The sequence below is a fragment of the Acomys russatus genome, chromosome 24, assembly GCF_903995435.1.
Source record: "Acomys russatus chromosome 24, mAcoRus1.1, whole genome shotgun sequence".
Taxonomy (NCBI): Eukaryota; Metazoa; Chordata; class Mammalia; order Rodentia; family Muridae; genus Acomys; species Acomys russatus.
Genome location: NC_067160.1, coordinates 50,780,428 through 50,797,617, shown reverse-complemented (window position 1 = coordinate 50,797,617; position 17,190 = coordinate 50,780,428). Strand labels below are relative to the sequence as shown.

Sequence of the window (17,190 nt, the reverse complement as noted above, 5' to 3'; positions counted from 1 at the left end):
TCAGCTTTCAGATCTGAGGAAATGGGCAGACCCAGGGTCTAGGGCAAGGAAGAGGGCTGGGTCAGTAAGTTTTGCATGCTTTCAGGGCTGCCTGCCTCTGAGGGCTCTCTCTGCAGGTACTTTTTGCTTTTGTTTTTTGAGACAGTTTCTCTGTGTAACAGCCCTGGCTGTCCTAGACTCATTTTGTAGACCAGGCTGGCCTTGAACTCACAGAGATCCACCTGCCTCTGCCTCCCCGAGTGCTGGGATTATAGAGTGTATGCCACCACGCCCAGCTTCTTTGCAGGTACTTTTAAGGGCTAGGCACTGTCCCCATTTAGCAGAGGTGCCTACTGTATGTAGGCCAGGCGCCAGCAACTTAATGAGAAAGGATAGGATGGTGACTGAGACCGGAAGAACTCTGGTATTCACAGAGGCTTGCTTGGACCCATCTTTGCTCCCCATGCCTCTCGTGAGCCTCCTGGGTACAGGAAGGGAAGTTCCCTGAGCTGAGCCAGTTCAACAGCTTTGGTACCACATCCCAGTGTAATCCATTGTGTCTTCTTGCTTTGAACTCCTCTGTTTCCCAGCCCTTACATGGAAAACTGTAGTGTTGGGCACCCAGAGTCAGACAGCCATGGCTTCAAATCCCAACCTCCAGTCAGTAGACCTTGGGCGGGTGAATTCTTGTGCCTTGTGTTCCTTGCCTGTGACACGGGACTGAGAGTGATTCTGTGCCTATCTCTCCTTTGGTGTGAAGCGAGTTGTATCTATTTCCTTGTGTCGAATACTCATGGTAAATGATGAGGCCAGGGGCCGGGCGGTGGTGGCGCACGCCCTTAATCCTAGCACTTGGGAGGCAGAGGCAAGTGGATTGCTGTGAGTTTGAGGCCAGCCTGGTCTACAAAGAGAGTTCCGGGACAGCGAGGGCTACGCAGAGAAACCCTGTCTGGGAAAACAAGGCAAAACAAAACAAAAGATGAGGCCAGGGCCTAGGGTTAGCCTGAGACTAGTTCTTCTGAGTTGACAGATTTCCCAGGGATCCTGCAGAGTTGGGGTTGCAGGGCACAGACTGCCCCTCCATTCCTGTAAGACCTGCCTCAAGTCTCTGGATTCTGTGTTCTGTGTTCTGATCTGTGAAATAGAAGCAGGAAGTCAGCATGTGAAAAACACTTCAACTTGGCACACAGGAAGAGATGCAGGAAACAGAGCCATGGGGCACCTTTATTTAGTATATGGGTCTAGACCTGCATTTGGATCAAAGCCGGCAGCTAACTATGGACCCCTTCACCTAAGCAAGATCCAGGAACTGGGGCCTGAGGTTGCAGCCCAGTGGTAGAGCTCTATCTGGCATGCACACAGTTCTGGGTCCCAACCCTAGCACCAACAAAGAAAAAGATAGTGTGACTCCTGACACCATTTCAGAGAAGTTTTACAGGCATTTGCCTGGGTGGTAACATGAGTGGTCTGCGCACCCTGCTTGTGGAGCAGAAGGTAGAACAGGGCAGCCCATGCTGTGTCTGTAAACAAAGAAGGCCAACACCTACCTGTCCTGGGCTTTCTGTAGGTCTGTGAGTTTGAGGGCATATAGGTCGAGGACAGGCCAGATTACTTGATTGAAGAGCACTAGGATTCAAACCCAGGTGTGTTTAAATCTGATGCTCCTAAGCCAGCAAGCTTGAATGCCCTGTGTCTCACACTTCTCTGTTGTTCTGTTTCTAAAGCTGCAGCTTGCTCATATTGTGCTTGATTGGGGAGGGTCTCTTGCCAATGTCAGCCTGTACTCACAGCCTTTCTGTCAACCCCTGAGCCATTTTTAGGGTTCTGGCCAGCAGGGGAACAGAAAAGGCATCATGGAGCCCCAATGGGCTTCTCTAAGCCCTCCAGTGTTGGGAACCACCACTGGACTTGGCTTCTAGGAACTTACCTCACCACAGGAGAGACCGGCGTGCCAGAACTGTAGGGAACTGCTTCCCCTGCACGTGGCCCTGAACTGGCAGGAGCCAGACACTGCTGGGTTGCCACGTTGGCCCTTCTGGCCTGCAGCCCCTGGACAGATGCCCTGGCTGATCCCTGGGGTAGGCCCCTCCCCAGGCAGCTGTGCCGTTCTCTTCGGGAAAGCACTGGCAGATGTTGTCGATTTAAATTGTTTCCTTATTAGACTCTCACTTGGACTGGGACAGCCTCTCATCAGCCTGGAGTCTCGATTGCATCACTAGGACTGCCTATTCCTCAAGGAACCAGGCAAAGCGTGGGGTTCAAAGCCAGGGAGGGTCAGGCTGGACAACAGGAGTGGGTGCCAAGTGATGGAACTTGCTGCAGTACCTGTAGGCTGAATCATAGGACTAAGTTTTCTGACACCCAGCCGGGCAGTGGTGGCGCACGCCTTTAACCCCAGCACTCGGGAGGCAGAGGCAGATGGATCGCTGTGAGTTCAAGGCCAGCCTGGTCTACAAAGTGAGTCCAGGACAGCCAAGGCTACACAGAGAAACCCTGTCTCGAAAAAAACAAAACAACAAAAAACAGATTTCCTGACACCCAGGAGCACAGAGGGCTGGGATAGGGTCCTTGAATGTCTACCTCCCTGTGCCAGAGTGAGCTGGAAGCTGGATGCAGATGGCTTCCAGGGCCCCCAGTAGTGCATCTCAACTGGAGCTAATTTGGTTAAGTCCCAAGACATCTGAAACATCAGGAGTTGTTCTACTCTATTAGCAGGGTGCAGCTAAATGTGCCACAGCACACAGGACAGCTTCTCACAAAGAAAATCTCCATCCTGCAGAGCACGTGGTCCTGGAAGGCCTGATGGGAGTCCTCTTTGGTGGCAGGCTAGTAGACATGTGTGTGCTCACATGCTTGTTGTGCTGGGGCTTGTGCCCTACTTTGCCCAGGAGATTTGAGCACCTAACTCTGTGTCAGTCTAATGCCCTGTCCTGAGCATGCCAGTGATGTACTGCTTGATGAGCACTTAGATTTTCTGCATGTGTGCGTGCATACATGTAGCTTGTGTGTTGAGATAGAACTGAGGTTGCTAGGCCTGGCTTGTGCACCAAGCTCCTTTTCCAGGTGAGTCTGTTAGCTGGCCCCCGGTGGGCACTTACATCTGGAAAAGTCAAGTGTTTTAGGTGGCCCTGGTGTTACCTTGGAGCCCTGCATTAGGAACTGGGCTGCTACTTTATTTTCTGGGCCTCACTTCTTGTTTTCTGCAACTGCCAGTCCTTAGCACCCACTCTGGGGAGCGTTCCGTTTGGCCTATTGGTTCCTGGCAGCCTATGGCTAAGAGGGAGCTTTCATGGCATCCAATCCCTTGCCACCTCTATGGTGGAGACCTAGGGCTGCCAAAGCTCTAGGACCCTGACATGCACTTTGTAAGCAGTGACGCTTCTAGGTATAGTAATGGTTGCAGTGAGCGCATTCCTGGGAACCATGAAGCCAGACTGTGGGGTGACTGCTGATGGAGACACTGCATTTCTGTCAGAGAAACCCACCCTCCCCACTCTCTGGGGCCTCCTTGTTTTGTTTTTTCTTCGAGACAGGGTTTCTCTGTGTAGTCCTGGCTGTCCTAGGACCTTCTGCCTCTCGAGTGCTGGGGTTCAAGGCATGGGCCACCACTGCCAGGCTGGGGCCTCCTTAGTAGCCTTGTTTGTTGTAAACCAGAGAGGCAGTAGAGTGATCCTTCCCTTCATGGTGCCTGTTTACCTTCCTCCTTTAGAGGGAACTGAATGGCTGGTGACCTGGGAAACTTCGCAGCAACCTGCTGCAGGGAGACCTGGTGTTCCGTGACTAGTTCTACTCTCCTGGACCCCATTTATTGACATGCAGCACAGGGTGGTGTTTACACAGACCTCAGGACCCAGGGAGAGTTTGCAAGCCTGGGCTTGAATCATGAATCCCATAGAGTAAGCTCAAGGCACGGGGGATGCTTTAATGAACTAGAGGGGCCAAAGAGCACTTATAGATCCCACCCGGCCAGCTCCGTCCTGGGCTTTTAGGGAGAGAGGCCATGATAACAGACAGAAATGTGGTCCCCATCAGCATGGGACCCTGATGGTGGCCAGCCACATTTCTTGGTCCCAAGACACAGCAAGGCCGATACTAGGAAGATGTGGGCCTGCAGACACTAGGTTGATGGACTTCTTCACATGCTTCTTGAGGTGAGCAGAGAGAAAGGAGTCACCATAACGGTCCCATGCAGTGGGCTTGCCGCCATCTCCTCTTCAGGCTTTCCTTGTGTTATTCCTATTGCTGGAGACTTCCTTTTCTTTCATTTTTACCCAGCTGACCCCAGCGTTTGAAACCCTGGCTTTGACATCATTATCCTATTCTGTCGAGTGGTCTTGTAGCCTTCTTTAGAGATACTGCCAGCTGCCAGTTGATTCTCTTGTAACATGTTTCCCAATCTGTGCCAGGACGCTACAGGAGATTCGTGCCACGCCTGCAGCCTTCACTGGTGCCTGCAGCCAGTCTCCGTAGATACCTCACAGGTCTGCTTGACAGTCCAGGGGTCTTGCTAACCTATGGCTGCCTGGGGTAGGCAGAGGTGGCCAGGGAGACTGCTAGAGCCAAAAGAGATCTAGAAAGCCCAGAGCATCTGAGACCACTGTTTTGTGGGGCGCTTACTCTATTTTAGGACAGTTCAAAAATAACTGCATGGTACCCACAGAGGCCACAATGGGTGAAGGGCTCGCCCTGTCTCACTGAAATTTGCACATCTAATTGTATATCTTTAAGCTAAAAGCAAAACCTGTCTCTTTAATTACCTGTCCCTGGCGGTGGCAGCAGGGATGCATACCCTAAAACCCCAAACTGGGAGAGCTGACTGCCAGGCTTCCAGCCCCCACCCCCCCACATCACTCAGCAGGTCCCCAGTTGGCAGTGCCTCAGGTGGTTAAGGGCAGACCCTGGACTTGAATCAGATACTTGTGGCTCCAGTCCTTTTGCTTGTAACCACCCATCAATTCCCTTTTCCTTTAAAGTTAAATTTTAACTAGGAGAACTATTCTTAAACAAAAATAAAGTGGCCCCAACCACCTCTCACCTGAAAAGTTGCCAGGCTTCACTGAGTTATCCCCTTCATTCTGCCCATTGTCCTTCAGTTAGTGTGAGTAGGCCAGGTGTCCAGAGAGCTGGCAGTTGAGGGTGTTGGTCTTCCTGGACCTGGGATGATCTCTTTGAGCCTTGGTTTTTGCTATTTTATTCACTTATCTGGGGCTGAGAATGCTAAAGCTTTGTGGTATTATATGTGCTGCTGTCTGGGTATCTTGAGCCATGTTTTCAGAACAGGGAGTGGGGTGTACACTGTTTACATCTTAAGTATGATTCATCTTTTCACATTTTCTTGATTTCCACGGCTGGTGGCCCACTGTGCTCTTGATGGATGGGGATATAACACTGCTGTGCATGGGCCTGTGGTACCCTGGCATGCCCAGTCTCTGACTTCCTAGCACCTCCCAGGCCACTGAGGTTGCAGATCGTATACAGTGGTGCTCAGCTCTCAGCATCCTTCATACTTCAGGATCTCCCAGTGTTAGAGGGGCTTCTGCTGTTCCCAGAGTGGCTCCCCCCCTTCAAGACTGTTTCTCTGTGTAACAGCCTCTGGCTGTCCCAGAACTCACTTTGTAGACACCAGGCTGGCCTTGAACTCACAAATATCCTTCTGCCTCTGCCTCCTAGTTGCTGGGATTAAAGGGGTGTATGCCACCACACCCAGCCAGAATGGCTTTTCTGCTTCTGCTTTCTTGCATACTCCAAGATTCCTAGAGGAGTTAGTTCCCTTTACCTAGGCAGACATTGTGAAAATATACAACGAATAGTAACAGCTCAATGAATAAATAAAGAGCTGGGGGTTTAACTCAATGGTGAGTGCTTGCTTAACATGTACAACGCCTTAGGTTCAGTCCCTAGTACCACCAATAATGAGAGAGGGGGAAAAGAAAAAGTCTGAGCGTCAGTGGTAGAATGCTTGCCTGGCACTCATAGGGTCCTGAGTCCATCTCTAGCGGGGAAAAAAGGCATGGTATCTCTTCCCCCATCCCCTGTCTTCATCTGTAGTCTCCATACACTCACGTGCCCAGTGGTGGCCCTCACTTGTCAAATGATGTTGTGGGCATCTCTGAATTTTCTGTGCATACCATTGCACATATGTCCTTTGGAGAGGGGGGTACTTTTTTGAGACAGGGTTTCTCTGTGTACCTTGGCTGTCCTGGACCCACTCTGTAGACCAAGCTGGCCTCAAATTTACAGCGATCAACCTGCCTCTGCCTCCTGAGTGCTGGGATTGCTTTCCCTCCCTTCTTTCTACTGGTTTCCTACTTGATGTGACTAAGCAGTCTCTTAGGTTGGAGTTGTGCCTGTTTTTGCCTACCTATGAAGCCTTGGCTACTCACGCTATCCTCATGTGGTCCCTGTGTAATTTGGGGCCAAGACTTCCTCTCTCTGAGCCACTCTGCCCCCATTGTTCCTCAGCACACACACTGGTCACCTTCCTACCTCAGGGTCTTTGTTGTTGCGACTCCTGTGTCTTCATCTGAAGGTGTCTGTGTGGCTCACTCTCACTGCTTTTTGGCTTGATGCTACTTTCTTGTTAGACCTTCCCTGGCCACCTCCCCTCACATCTCTGTCTCCCTTGACTGGCCATTGCCCACCGTCTCCCATTCCCTTTTTAATACCTAGGACATGCATTGCCTAGGTTTTCTGTGTCTCTTACCCACTGCCAGAGTAGCAGCCCCTCAAAGGTAGGAGTTTCTGCCTGCTTTGTGTACTTACTGCTCATTTCTCCAGTGCCCAGCACACTATGGGTGTTTCAGTTCATAGATCTGAAGTGAATCCAGGCGGATAATTCCTAAACCCAGCATGGCCAGCTCCTGCCGCAGGGCTCATGGCTGCCCTTTGACTCCCGCAGTCCTGCCCCTGGGCCCCAGTTCTCGCCCATACCATATCTGCTGTGTCTAGAACCTCTGCTCCTCCATAGGGGCCTGGGTCTGCTGGAGCCTCTAGACTCCATCGCCCTGCAGGTCTGTGGCTCAGGCCTGAGCGCAGCTCTAAAACTTGGGTGAGCTTTGCAGCATTCCTGACTTAACTTTCTTTCTTTTTTGAGACAGGGTTTCTCTATGTAGCCTTGGCTGTCCTAGACTTGCTTTGCAGACCAACCTGGTCACAGAGATCCACCTGCTTCTGCTTCTTGGAGTGCTGGGATCAACCACGCCTGGCTCTGAACTTTATTTTTGACAGGGAAACAGCCACCTCTATGTTGAAGCATTGTGGGCTGAGTTATGGCAGGCACTCAAGTGACCACTACTGTAGTGTTTATTACACCCTTACTGTGACCCCCCTGGGGTTGGCCCTGGCAAGGCTGCTGGCTGCTGCTTTTCCCCAGAGGTGGTGACATGTAATACTGATTGTACAGAACCTTTATGCAAACAGGAGGGTGGCCCTGGCCCAGGCTGATCCCATAAACCCTGCCCTGCTCATCTTACTGTAGAAAGAGGGAATGGTCCTGTCACCCGAGCCTGGGAAAGGCTTCTCCAAATTTGCTCTCCCTGGCAGGAACCATGGTTTTGCCTCAAGCTTCCCAGCTGGTATCCTGTGGCAGTCTCTAAGGTGTAGGTAGTATGCTATCGGCCTTTGTTCCCAGTTGCTAATCCTAATTCTCTGGGTGTTTCAAGTGCCCAGCCTTCCTGCTTTTGCAGGTCTCAAGCAGCTGTTCCTACTCCTAGATGTGTGTGTGTTTGTGAGGGTCCACACAGAATGGTTCCCAATCCTGTCCTCTTTCAGGCTCAGGCCTCAGTTTCTTCCCTGCCCTTCCACTCCCTGCCTATGTGTCTGTTCTCTTCCTCCATCTAAACTACATCCGTGGGGGCGAGGCAGCCATGAGCAGACCTTGGCTCCCCACCGTTCACTGATGTCCATTCCTCTCCCCGCTTGCTTGATGTTTGTTTTACAAGCATATTCTCGCATGGGGGCCTTTGCTTCTCACCTGAGGCCTCACTGCTGCAAGGCCCATTTCTGAACAACTCCCTCAGGTAGCTGCTCTGCCTTGTCTCTGCCCATCTCTCACCTTCCCTGCCCTGCTTCCCACGTCCCTGTTTATCAGATGTGCTGTGCACTTTGTTTCCTGTTCTGCTGACAACACTTCACACACATACAACACAGTCCATCTCAGTGGGGCATATGGTACAGTGTTTGGGTTTGGTGCTAGGGATGGAACCCAGGGCCTTGCACATGGTCAGCATGCATTCTCTTCCACAAGCCAGTGGTTTTTCACGTTCACAAGGTTGTGCTCTCCTCGCTGCAGCCGTCTGCAGACCATTTTCATTACTTCACCAAGAAACCCCGCACATACTTTATTTCCCCAACCCTGTTCCCTGGCCATCACCAGTCTGCTTCGCTTTCTGTCTTTCTGGATTTGCCTATTCTGGGCATCTCTTACAAATCAAGTCTACACTAGACCCTCCTGTGTGCCTGGCTTGACTTAGCAGTGATGTGTTCAAGGCTAGTAGCACTGTGTAAGTGCCTCCTTCCTCTTATTACCAAAGAACACTGCTGCTCATGAGCAGACCACACGTATGTACCTGTACTGTCAGTGGGTGTTTATGTTGCTTCTGCTTTTTAACTATTGTGAACAGCGCTGCTTGGCTCGTCTCTATGCAGGTTTTAGTGTGGATGTACATTCTGGATTTGTTGGCTGTGGACTTGGGAGTAGAATTACTAGGTCATACGGTAATGAGGAACTGCCGGCCTCACAGGCCTCTGGGCTTCAGTGGCCAAGCTTTCCTGGTTTTTGCGCCCCTGAGCCAATGTGGCAGCCTAGGGTTCTCCCTCTGAAGCTAGACAGGCTGGATTGTGCCCTGCTTTGTGAGTCACAATCTTGCTGGAGCCCCAATGTCACCAACTATAAAAGAGGGTGGCCTAGATCTACAACCACCCAGGCTGCCATGAAAAGCAGGCAACGCCTGACTATAGGTTGCTCTGACTCTCACCCCAAAGCTTAAAACTGGCAGGAAACCCATGTTTCTTGTGTCCCACAGGGTGTGGGAAGGTCAGTTGTCTGTGACGGTAGGTCCAGTTAGGTGGAGTACACTAAATGGAGATCCTGTCACACACTGCCCCCTTCCTGAGCACCAGTTCAGGGTTTGGGTGGGGACTGTAGTGGTACCGCAGCTCAGCTCTCCAGGCTGTGCACTGCTGTCACCCCCATATCTCGCTGAGCCTACGGCAACTGGGTGAGGTTTGGACGAGCTGCTCCCAGAGTTCCCATCACATGACAGCCGCCTCATTTAGAAGTGCTGGGTTGTTAAACTGTGGCCACACTCCAGGCCTGGGAGGCCGGAATCCCACCTGGTATCAAAGAACCTTCCGTTCCTTGGTGCTGGCACCTGGGAAGCAGCATATAGCATTAGCTGTTGTTAGAGGAGTATGGCTGAACCCAGCTGTGGTCAGGCAGACTGCTGGGAGATCTGAGGAACTGACCTAGCCTTGGCCTCTTATCTCTACAGTGAGTCCAGTGAGTCCATCCTGGGAAGACTGAAGTGGGGGTCACAAGGCGGCCAGCAGGAACCTGGGAGGGGCTGATAATGGGAGTGTAGGAACAGCCAAGGTCAAGGTGCTGGGAGCAGAGGCTTGGCACATCAGCGGGCTCTGTAAAAGCTACCTGCCCTAACCTTTCACCACCCAATGGCTGCTTTTTTTTTTTTTTCCACATCATGCTTTTTTAGGTGTTTATAATCATGCTAGTGTAGTGTAGTGAAAACACTGGCAGCGGGGCCTTTGCTCTGTCTGTGATAGGACTGGGGTGGGGGGTTAGTGCTCCACATTAACCTCATTAACCTGTCCCATGTTTCTCTGTCCTGTCTCTGCAGGGAGGAGGTGCAGGAGAACTGTGTGAGGTGGCGGAAGAGGTTCACCTTTGTGTGTAAGATGAGTGCCAACCCAGCCACAGGCCTGCTGGACCCCTGCATCTTTCGAGTGTCTGTGCGCAAGGTGAGGCGGGTTCTATGACTGTGCCTAGGCCCTTTGAGCTCAGAGCTGAGGGTGGACATGGGACTAACTGAGCTGCGATTATAGGCCACTCTTCTAACATGTCCGCACCAAGGAGAAGTGCCCCTCTTTGTGTTCTTTCCTCATGATACGTTGGGGAGATCTCTGCCAGGGCTCCCTAGTCATACCTTATGTGTCTCCATCTCTCTGCAGGAGCTGAAAGGTGGAAAGGCTTATTCCAAGGTAAGAAGGGCCTTGTTTCACACCACTCCCCCTGCCCCCCCTTCTTTCTAGGACTTTACTCATTGGGCTAGGGAGTGGTTAAGAACTCAATAGAGCCGGGCATTGGTGCACGCCTTTTATCCCAGCACTCGGGAGGCAGGAGGATCGCTGTGAGTTCGAGGCCAGCCTGGTCTACAAAGTGAGTCCAGGACAGCCAAGGCTACACAGAGAAACCCTGTCTTGAAAACAAAACAAACAAAAAAAGAATTCAACATAGACCACCCAGCCTCTGCCTCCCAAGTGCTAGGATTAAAGGGATGTGCCACCATACCCACCTTCTGTACTTTGAGCGTGTGCTGTGTGCATGTGTTTTGCTGGAGATTGAACCCAGGGCCCCACACATTCTAGGCAAATACTCTACCACTGCCCCCGATTTTCTAAGGAAAAAAGAAATTCACACACAAAGCTGATTAAAGGTATCCATATGACTTAGAGAAACAGAAAGTGAGTGCTGTGCGCACGTGTGTTTATAAGCAGCAGTTGTTCAGATTCTGCAGCTTGAACTTTTTACTTACCCAGTATCTCGTGGGTGTCTTTCAGGTCACCTCAGCTTTTTGTATTTCTTTTTTTTTTTTTTTTTTTTTCGGTTTTTCGAGGCAGGGTTTCTCTGTGTAGCCTTGGCCATCCTGGACTCACTTTGTAGACCAGGCTGGCCTCGAACTCACAGCGATCCGCCTGCCTCTGCCTCCTGAGTGCTGGGAGCTTTTTGTATTCTTTATAGTGGCAGCAGTGTCCCACTGCTGTTGTAGAGCCATGAGGATCCCAGGTTTGCATTAGTGCCTGTCTTCCACCGCCACCTCCACCACTGGCTTCAGCTCTAGGAGTGAAACCTTTTCTATGGGAAAAGGTGGGTGAAGATGGCCTAGCTTTGCGTGCACCTGTTCTGGCCTCCATCTGTTTTCTGGGGGACTCTCAGCCAACCCAGCACAGGAGGGATGGACTACCCTCACCACATTCACCCCCCCTAATCCCCTCCACACTCCCCCCCCATCCCCTCCCCCATGGGAGATACCTGAGATAAGCAAGGCCTCAGACATCCCACTGCTAGAGCTCCAGAAGCCCACAGCTCTGTGTGCCTGTCCTAGCCCAGCAGTTGAGGGCGGGGGTGTGTGTCAGAGAGCAAGTGTCTGCTGTTTACTCGTGAGTAAAGACTAGCAGTGTATAGCCAAGGAGCCTCCAGCCCATATCACACGCTGTCAGACCTTCCCCTGCTGTTCCATAGCAGGCCTTCATCATGGGTTTCATCCCGTTATGCAGATGAGGAAACTAGCACCCACAGAAGGGCTGGACTGTAAAATGGTTCCCTCTGAGTCATTACAAGGGTTTGAGTCTCAACCCAGTTTTCTGATCCTGAAGCATGTGCCCTTAGATGCTGCACCAGAGACGTGTATGCAACTGGTGCACAATAAGTGTCCACTTAGCTTGCTACCCTGGTGATCCTCAAGCCTGGTACTCCCTCACTTGAGGCAGGTGTGGATTCCGTTCACCCCGTGCCCCTGTGGTACTGCTTTTGCCCTTTCTGTGTCTCTCTGTCTCACCTGTACACATTCGAAGAGGAGTAGCCCCAGGCCCTGGCTTTGTGGCCTTGTGGTAGGCCCTTCACTCTTCCTTCCACCAGGGACTTGATAGGGTCCTGCCCATTCTGTATCTCATCACCTCACCCTGCTACCAAGTTCCCACGGACCTTCCCTTCTCCTCTGCCTGCTCTTCTGTCAGCTCCCGACAGCATGGCCTTGTTTCCCTGGGAACAATGTGTCTGTGTCACAGACAACAATGTCCTTTCATCTCAGGCCCACTGGCCCTAGTGCACCCTGGGACTCCACACAAAGGGTGCTTTGTGCCACTCAGGGATGTGAGCCCCTTGCTTTGCCACATTGGTGCTGCTGACCCAGGATCCTGTCCTTGAGTCCTGGCTATGAAACAGTCACTTGGGGCTGTGGGATGGGCCTGCCCCCCTCCCTTCCCCTCCCCACCAAGTTAACCCTTCTGGTGCATCTGTTGCCTAGCACCCGCTCTCCCTCAGTCTCTTACGCTTTCTTTTCTTTTCCCAGCTGGGCTTCACTGACTTGAACCTGGCTGAGTTTGCAGGCTCAGGCTCCACCGTGCGCTGCTGCCTGTTGGAGGGATATGACACCAAGAACACCCGCCAGGACAACTCCATCCTCAAGGTACCAGGGCTCTGCTGCCTCTTCTGCTTTACAAAGGGGTAGGGACTCATCAGAAAATACAGTGCTCAGAGATGCTGGGAGGAAGTAGGCCCTGGGTCATGGCCTCAGTTTTCTCATCCGTGGTTGGGTGTGACCCCCACATTTTGTAAGGGCTTGATAAGCACCTTTGTCAGAATGAACCTTGTGCCATGTGCTTGCCCTTTTCTGTCTTGTGACCGTAATAGCAAGTACAGCCTACATGTGTGGTGTCTGTTATTAGCTTGAATACAGGGAGGGAGTGATGACAGTATAAGTTCCATAGTCTGCCCTAGGTCATAAACAGAGCTGATGCTTAATCCCACCAGTCATTTAGTGCACAGCCTAGCTCCTAATTGTTGCCTGTTGTGATCTGAGATGTCCTGGCTCCTAGTGAGGTATCAGAGAGCAGAACTGATGTTCTGGACCCACACGTGCCACGTAGGGGCAGCACACGGGGCTCCAAGGCAGGCTTGTCCTGCTGCTGGCTGCACAGGTTCCCAGTACAGTAACCCAGGTAGCTTCTTTCCCTCAGGCAGGTGGTGATTTGTCTTTTTCCTCTGTGTAATCTTGGATGTCCTGGACTCACTTTGTGGTCCAGGCTGGCCTTAAATTCACAGATATCTACCTCTGCCTCCTGAGTGCTGGGATAAAAGGAGTGTGCCACTGTGCCCGGCTGTGACTTGTTTTCTTAGAAACAGAAATATCCAGGTTGTCTGCACCGGCATGCTTCTTTATCCCTTTCCACACCCTCTTACAAGTTGCCCAAGAAAACAGGTTTGCCTAACACTGTGTCTGAGTTGACCTAGGAGTGGCCAGCTATGCCTGGCACAGAGCTGGGTATGAGGTAGTTGGCAGGACCTGAGAAACATCCAAATGCATTTAGGCTGGTGGATGTGGTAGCATACTGTGTAATCCCAGATTTTGAGGCTCAAATAGGAGGGTCATGAGTTTGAGCTAGCCTGAGTGACACAGCAAGACCCTGTCTTTTTTTTTTTTTTAATTGGTGATACATGCCTTTAATCCCAGGAGTCAGAGACAGGCAGTCAGGACCTATAAGACCCTCTAGAAAGAAAGACTTAGAAGTGGAAAGTCTCCCCTGGTAGGCCTGTGTACTCAGGACTGTGGAAGAGGCCTGGGGCCAGGTAGCCTCGGGTTCAAGGCAAGCTCCCCTATGTCCTGTCTGCTGAGTTTCGGGAAGTCAGCTACCTTCTTAGTCTTGGTACCCTCAACCTGCAGCTGGGGCTGTCACCTACTTAGTAGACTGTCGTCATAGCCCAGTGAAAGGATCCATAAAAAAGCCTGAGCCCTGAGGTTATGGTGACACCATCACACTCAAGTCATTGGTGACCTAGGATCTGAGCACTTCTTTCCCATCCTGATATTCTCAGCCTGTGTTTTGGGACCATTTGGCAGAGTTGTTTGCAGTGGGTGTTAAGTTCCATACTGGCTGCATATTTTACCTCATTTTTCAAAAACTTGCTGGGCAGTGGTGGCCTCCGCCTTTGATCCCAGCACTTGGGGATAGAGGCAGGTGGATGTCTTGAGTTCTAGGCCAGCTGGGGCTACACAGAGAAATCCTGTCTTGAAAAACCAAACAACAACAAAAAAACTTCTTCTAGCCCCTGCTTTTCCTGTGCCCTGTTCCCCAACTTGAGGTTCTGTCCTCACACACCTGGGCAAAGCAAGTGTGAGTGAGTATAGCCCCTGAGTTCAGAGCCCAGTTGTAATTTATAATTGTAGGAGCTAACTTGTTCCCTCAGGTGCTAAGTATCAGCTAAATGAGCTTCATCTTGTTATTCACTCACTCACTTCCTTCCTTCCCTCCCCTTCCCCCCCCCAAAAAACCAGGCTTTTCCCGTGTAGTCCTGGCTGTCCTATAATTCACTTTGTAGTCCAGGCTGGCCTCACAGAGATCCACCTGCCTCTGCCTCCAAGTGTTAGGATTAAAGGCATGCACCACCACTGCCTGGCTATGTTGTCACTTTTCCACTGGGCTACCTACTATGTCCTCCACACAGGATACAGGGCTTACCATGGACAAGTGGCTGTGCCAGAGCCACCAGTGGGAAGGGACAGAGTTGGCATCGGAGCCCAGAGGCTGACCTAAGCCTCTGACCTAATTAGCAGCTCGTGCTAATTTCTCTCTTCTACCCATAGGTCACCATTGGCATGTTCCTGCTCTCTGGGGACCCTTGTTTCAAGACGTGAGTATCATCCTGGCTATAGGTGGGGACGGGGGCCGAGAGAGAGAGAGAGAGAGAGAGAGAGAGAGAGAGAGAGAGAGAGAGAGAGAGAGAGGGAGAGAGAGAGATATTGGGACACGCCAGTCACATACACCCCTCTGTCCTCTCAAGGCCACCATCTACTGCCAAGTCCATCTCCATCCCGGGCCAAGACTCCTCTCTGCAACTGACGTGTAAAGGTGGTGGGACCAGTAGCAGTGGCAGCAATAGCACCAATTCCTTGACTGGGTCCCGGCCCCCCAAGCCCCGGCCTACCATCCTGGGCTCAGGTACCATTTTTATCTGCCTATCTCTCTCCCCTGCCTGTGACCTCAGCTTCTCCCTGAGCATCCTGTCCAAAGATGTTTATCAAGAGGAGGATGCAGGCTGTGGCGCCTGGGTCTTAGGCCAGCCAGGGCTACACAGTGAGACCGCCTCTCAAAAAGAGGGTGGGGGGATGGTGGAAGAGGGCGCATGCCTTTAATCCCAGCACTCGGGAGGCAGAGGCTGGTGGATCGCTGTGAGTTCGAGGCCAGCCTGGTCTACAAAGTGAGTCCAGGATGGCTGTTCCTGCCTGCCTTGGCTTGGTGTGTACAGGACTGGGACCTCCCAGCACCATTACCCTCTCTAGCTTGTGGGGGCTGGTGAGCAGGAGAGAGAGCTGCCTAGACAAGGTCACCTCAGCACAGATGCTGCCCTTGTGTAAACTACAGAGATGCAGTTCTCTCCTGGGCAGAGTGGTACTTGAAGACCCATATGCCTTAGCAACTGGTTCCCCATATGCACAGAGCATGTTGAGAACTTGAAGTCTAGTTGAGCTGGTGTAGTACATGCATGTAATCCAGTGTGGGAGGTAGAGCAAGAGGATCAGGAGAAGTTCTATCTACATAGTAAATTCAAAGCTTGCCTGGACTACATAGGACTCTCTCAAAATCCCAAAATCTGGGCATGGTGGTACGTACCTTTAGTTCCAGAAGTCAGAGGCAGGTGGATCTCTGAGTTAGAGGCAACTTGGTCTCTATAATGAGTTCTGGGTCACTTAACTAGTGAGACCCTATCTCAAACAAACCCTGCCATGGCAGATCTGAGTCCAGCCTGTAGCCTGGGTACACATTCTCATCTCTGGAGTAGAGGAGGAAAGGATGAGTCCGGTCCTTCCATCTTGTGTTGGCTGGCAAGGCTGGGATGTGTGCATGCACAGGGCGCTGCCTGGTCCCGCCTAGTTCCCTTGTGTTTACAGCTGGGGCGTGCTAGGAAAGTATGCTTTGAAATGATCTGGAACACAAGCTGTTGGCCTGTCTCTGTCCTCCACCCTGTTCTTCCTTTCCCAGATTTGTCCATGAGCCCAAGCTTATTCCAGCCTCAAGGCCGTTAGTATGCTGTTCCCCATGTCTGGAAGGCCCCCTGCCCCCTGCCTTCTCTGGCTTCCCTCCGTGATGTCCTAAAGGTCTCAGTGTTAGGCCGTCCTCTGGGGGAAGCTTTCCCTGATCCACAGGCTGACCAGGCCCTCCATGTATGTTGTCCCTGCTCCACACCACTCAGCATGGTTGTGGTGTGGCTAAGCTTTTGTCCTCAAAGGCCTGTGACAGATACTCTACTCAAGAAGGTCCCAACAGCTGTTTGTGGAATGGGTGACCTGGGCTTGAGGCAGATCGCTGTTCCTCCAGCCCTTAGTCTTCAGCCTTGGAATAGAAACACAGAGGCCTGTGGAAGGCTTGGTAAGAGGAGGGTTGCGGGTGAGTGTATCCTTGCTCCTCTCTCTAGGACTACCAGAGGAGCCAGACCAGAGCCTGTCCAGTCCAGAGGAGGTGTTTCACTCTGGCCACTCCCGCAACTCCAGCTATGCCAGCCAGCAGTCCAAGCTGTCTGGTAAGTGGTCAGGCCTTAAACTTGGGACCTCCTACAGCCCTGGGCCCCTGTAATCGCCTTCCCAATTCTGTCCACCTCCCAGGCTACAGCACAGAGCACTCCCGCTCCTCCAGCCTGTCCGACTTGACCCACCGCAGAAACACGTCTACTAGCAGCAGCGCCTCTGGGGGCCTCAGCATGACTATAGAGGGTCCTGAGGGCATCGAGAGGGAGCACCGGCCCCTTGAGAAGCCACCTCGGCTTCCTGAGAAGCCACCACGACCCCCACGGCCCTTGCATCTGTCAGACCGCTCGTTTCGGTGAGTCCCATTGTTTGGGACTCCCTGGTAAACAGAACCCTTCCAGTGCTCCGTGTACCTCTTTGCACAGAATAGATTCCCCCATCTCAGAGTGTTGATTGGTTATGATTTAACCAACTGCTGGTTGTAAAAGCACAGCCTTGGGGTAGCCATGTGCTCTTGTTTAGACAGTGCTGCTGTTTCTGGGTTTGTGTATTAGTCTGTAGACCCAGTAGATCCACTGCGTGCATGCTGTTTGGCTCCAGACAGGTTTCTTAACCTCTTAGTCGTAGACTCCTGTGTATCAACACCTGTCCATGACGGCGAGTAGGAGGACTAAATGAAGCTCAGCATGGGCGTGCATAGACTGCCCGGTGCTGTCAATGCTGGGCTTATTATCCT

At 51.9% G+C, this 17,190-nt stretch overlaps 1 protein-coding gene across 1 annotated transcript in view; it reads left to right on the top strand.

Annotated features, from left to right (window-relative positions):
- The window catches only part of Eeig1 (estrogen-induced osteoclastogenesis regulator 1), a 30,430-nt gene that overhangs the window by 11,690 nt on the left and 1,550 nt on the right, over window positions 1-17,190 (top strand). Inside the window, exons 2-8 of the mRNA XM_051166907.1 lie at window positions 9,834-9,954; window positions 10,165-10,194; window positions 12,285-12,401; window positions 14,577-14,623; window positions 14,774-14,931; window positions 16,406-16,510; window positions 16,593-16,809. Of these exons, the coding sequence (XP_051022864.1) occupies window positions 9,834-9,954; window positions 10,165-10,194; window positions 12,285-12,401; window positions 14,577-14,623; window positions 14,774-14,931; window positions 16,406-16,510; window positions 16,593-16,809 (795 nt within the window). The remainder of the gene's footprint in view (window positions 1-9,833; window positions 9,955-10,164; window positions 10,195-12,284; window positions 12,402-14,576; window positions 14,624-14,773; window positions 14,932-16,405; window positions 16,511-16,592; window positions 16,810-17,190) is intronic.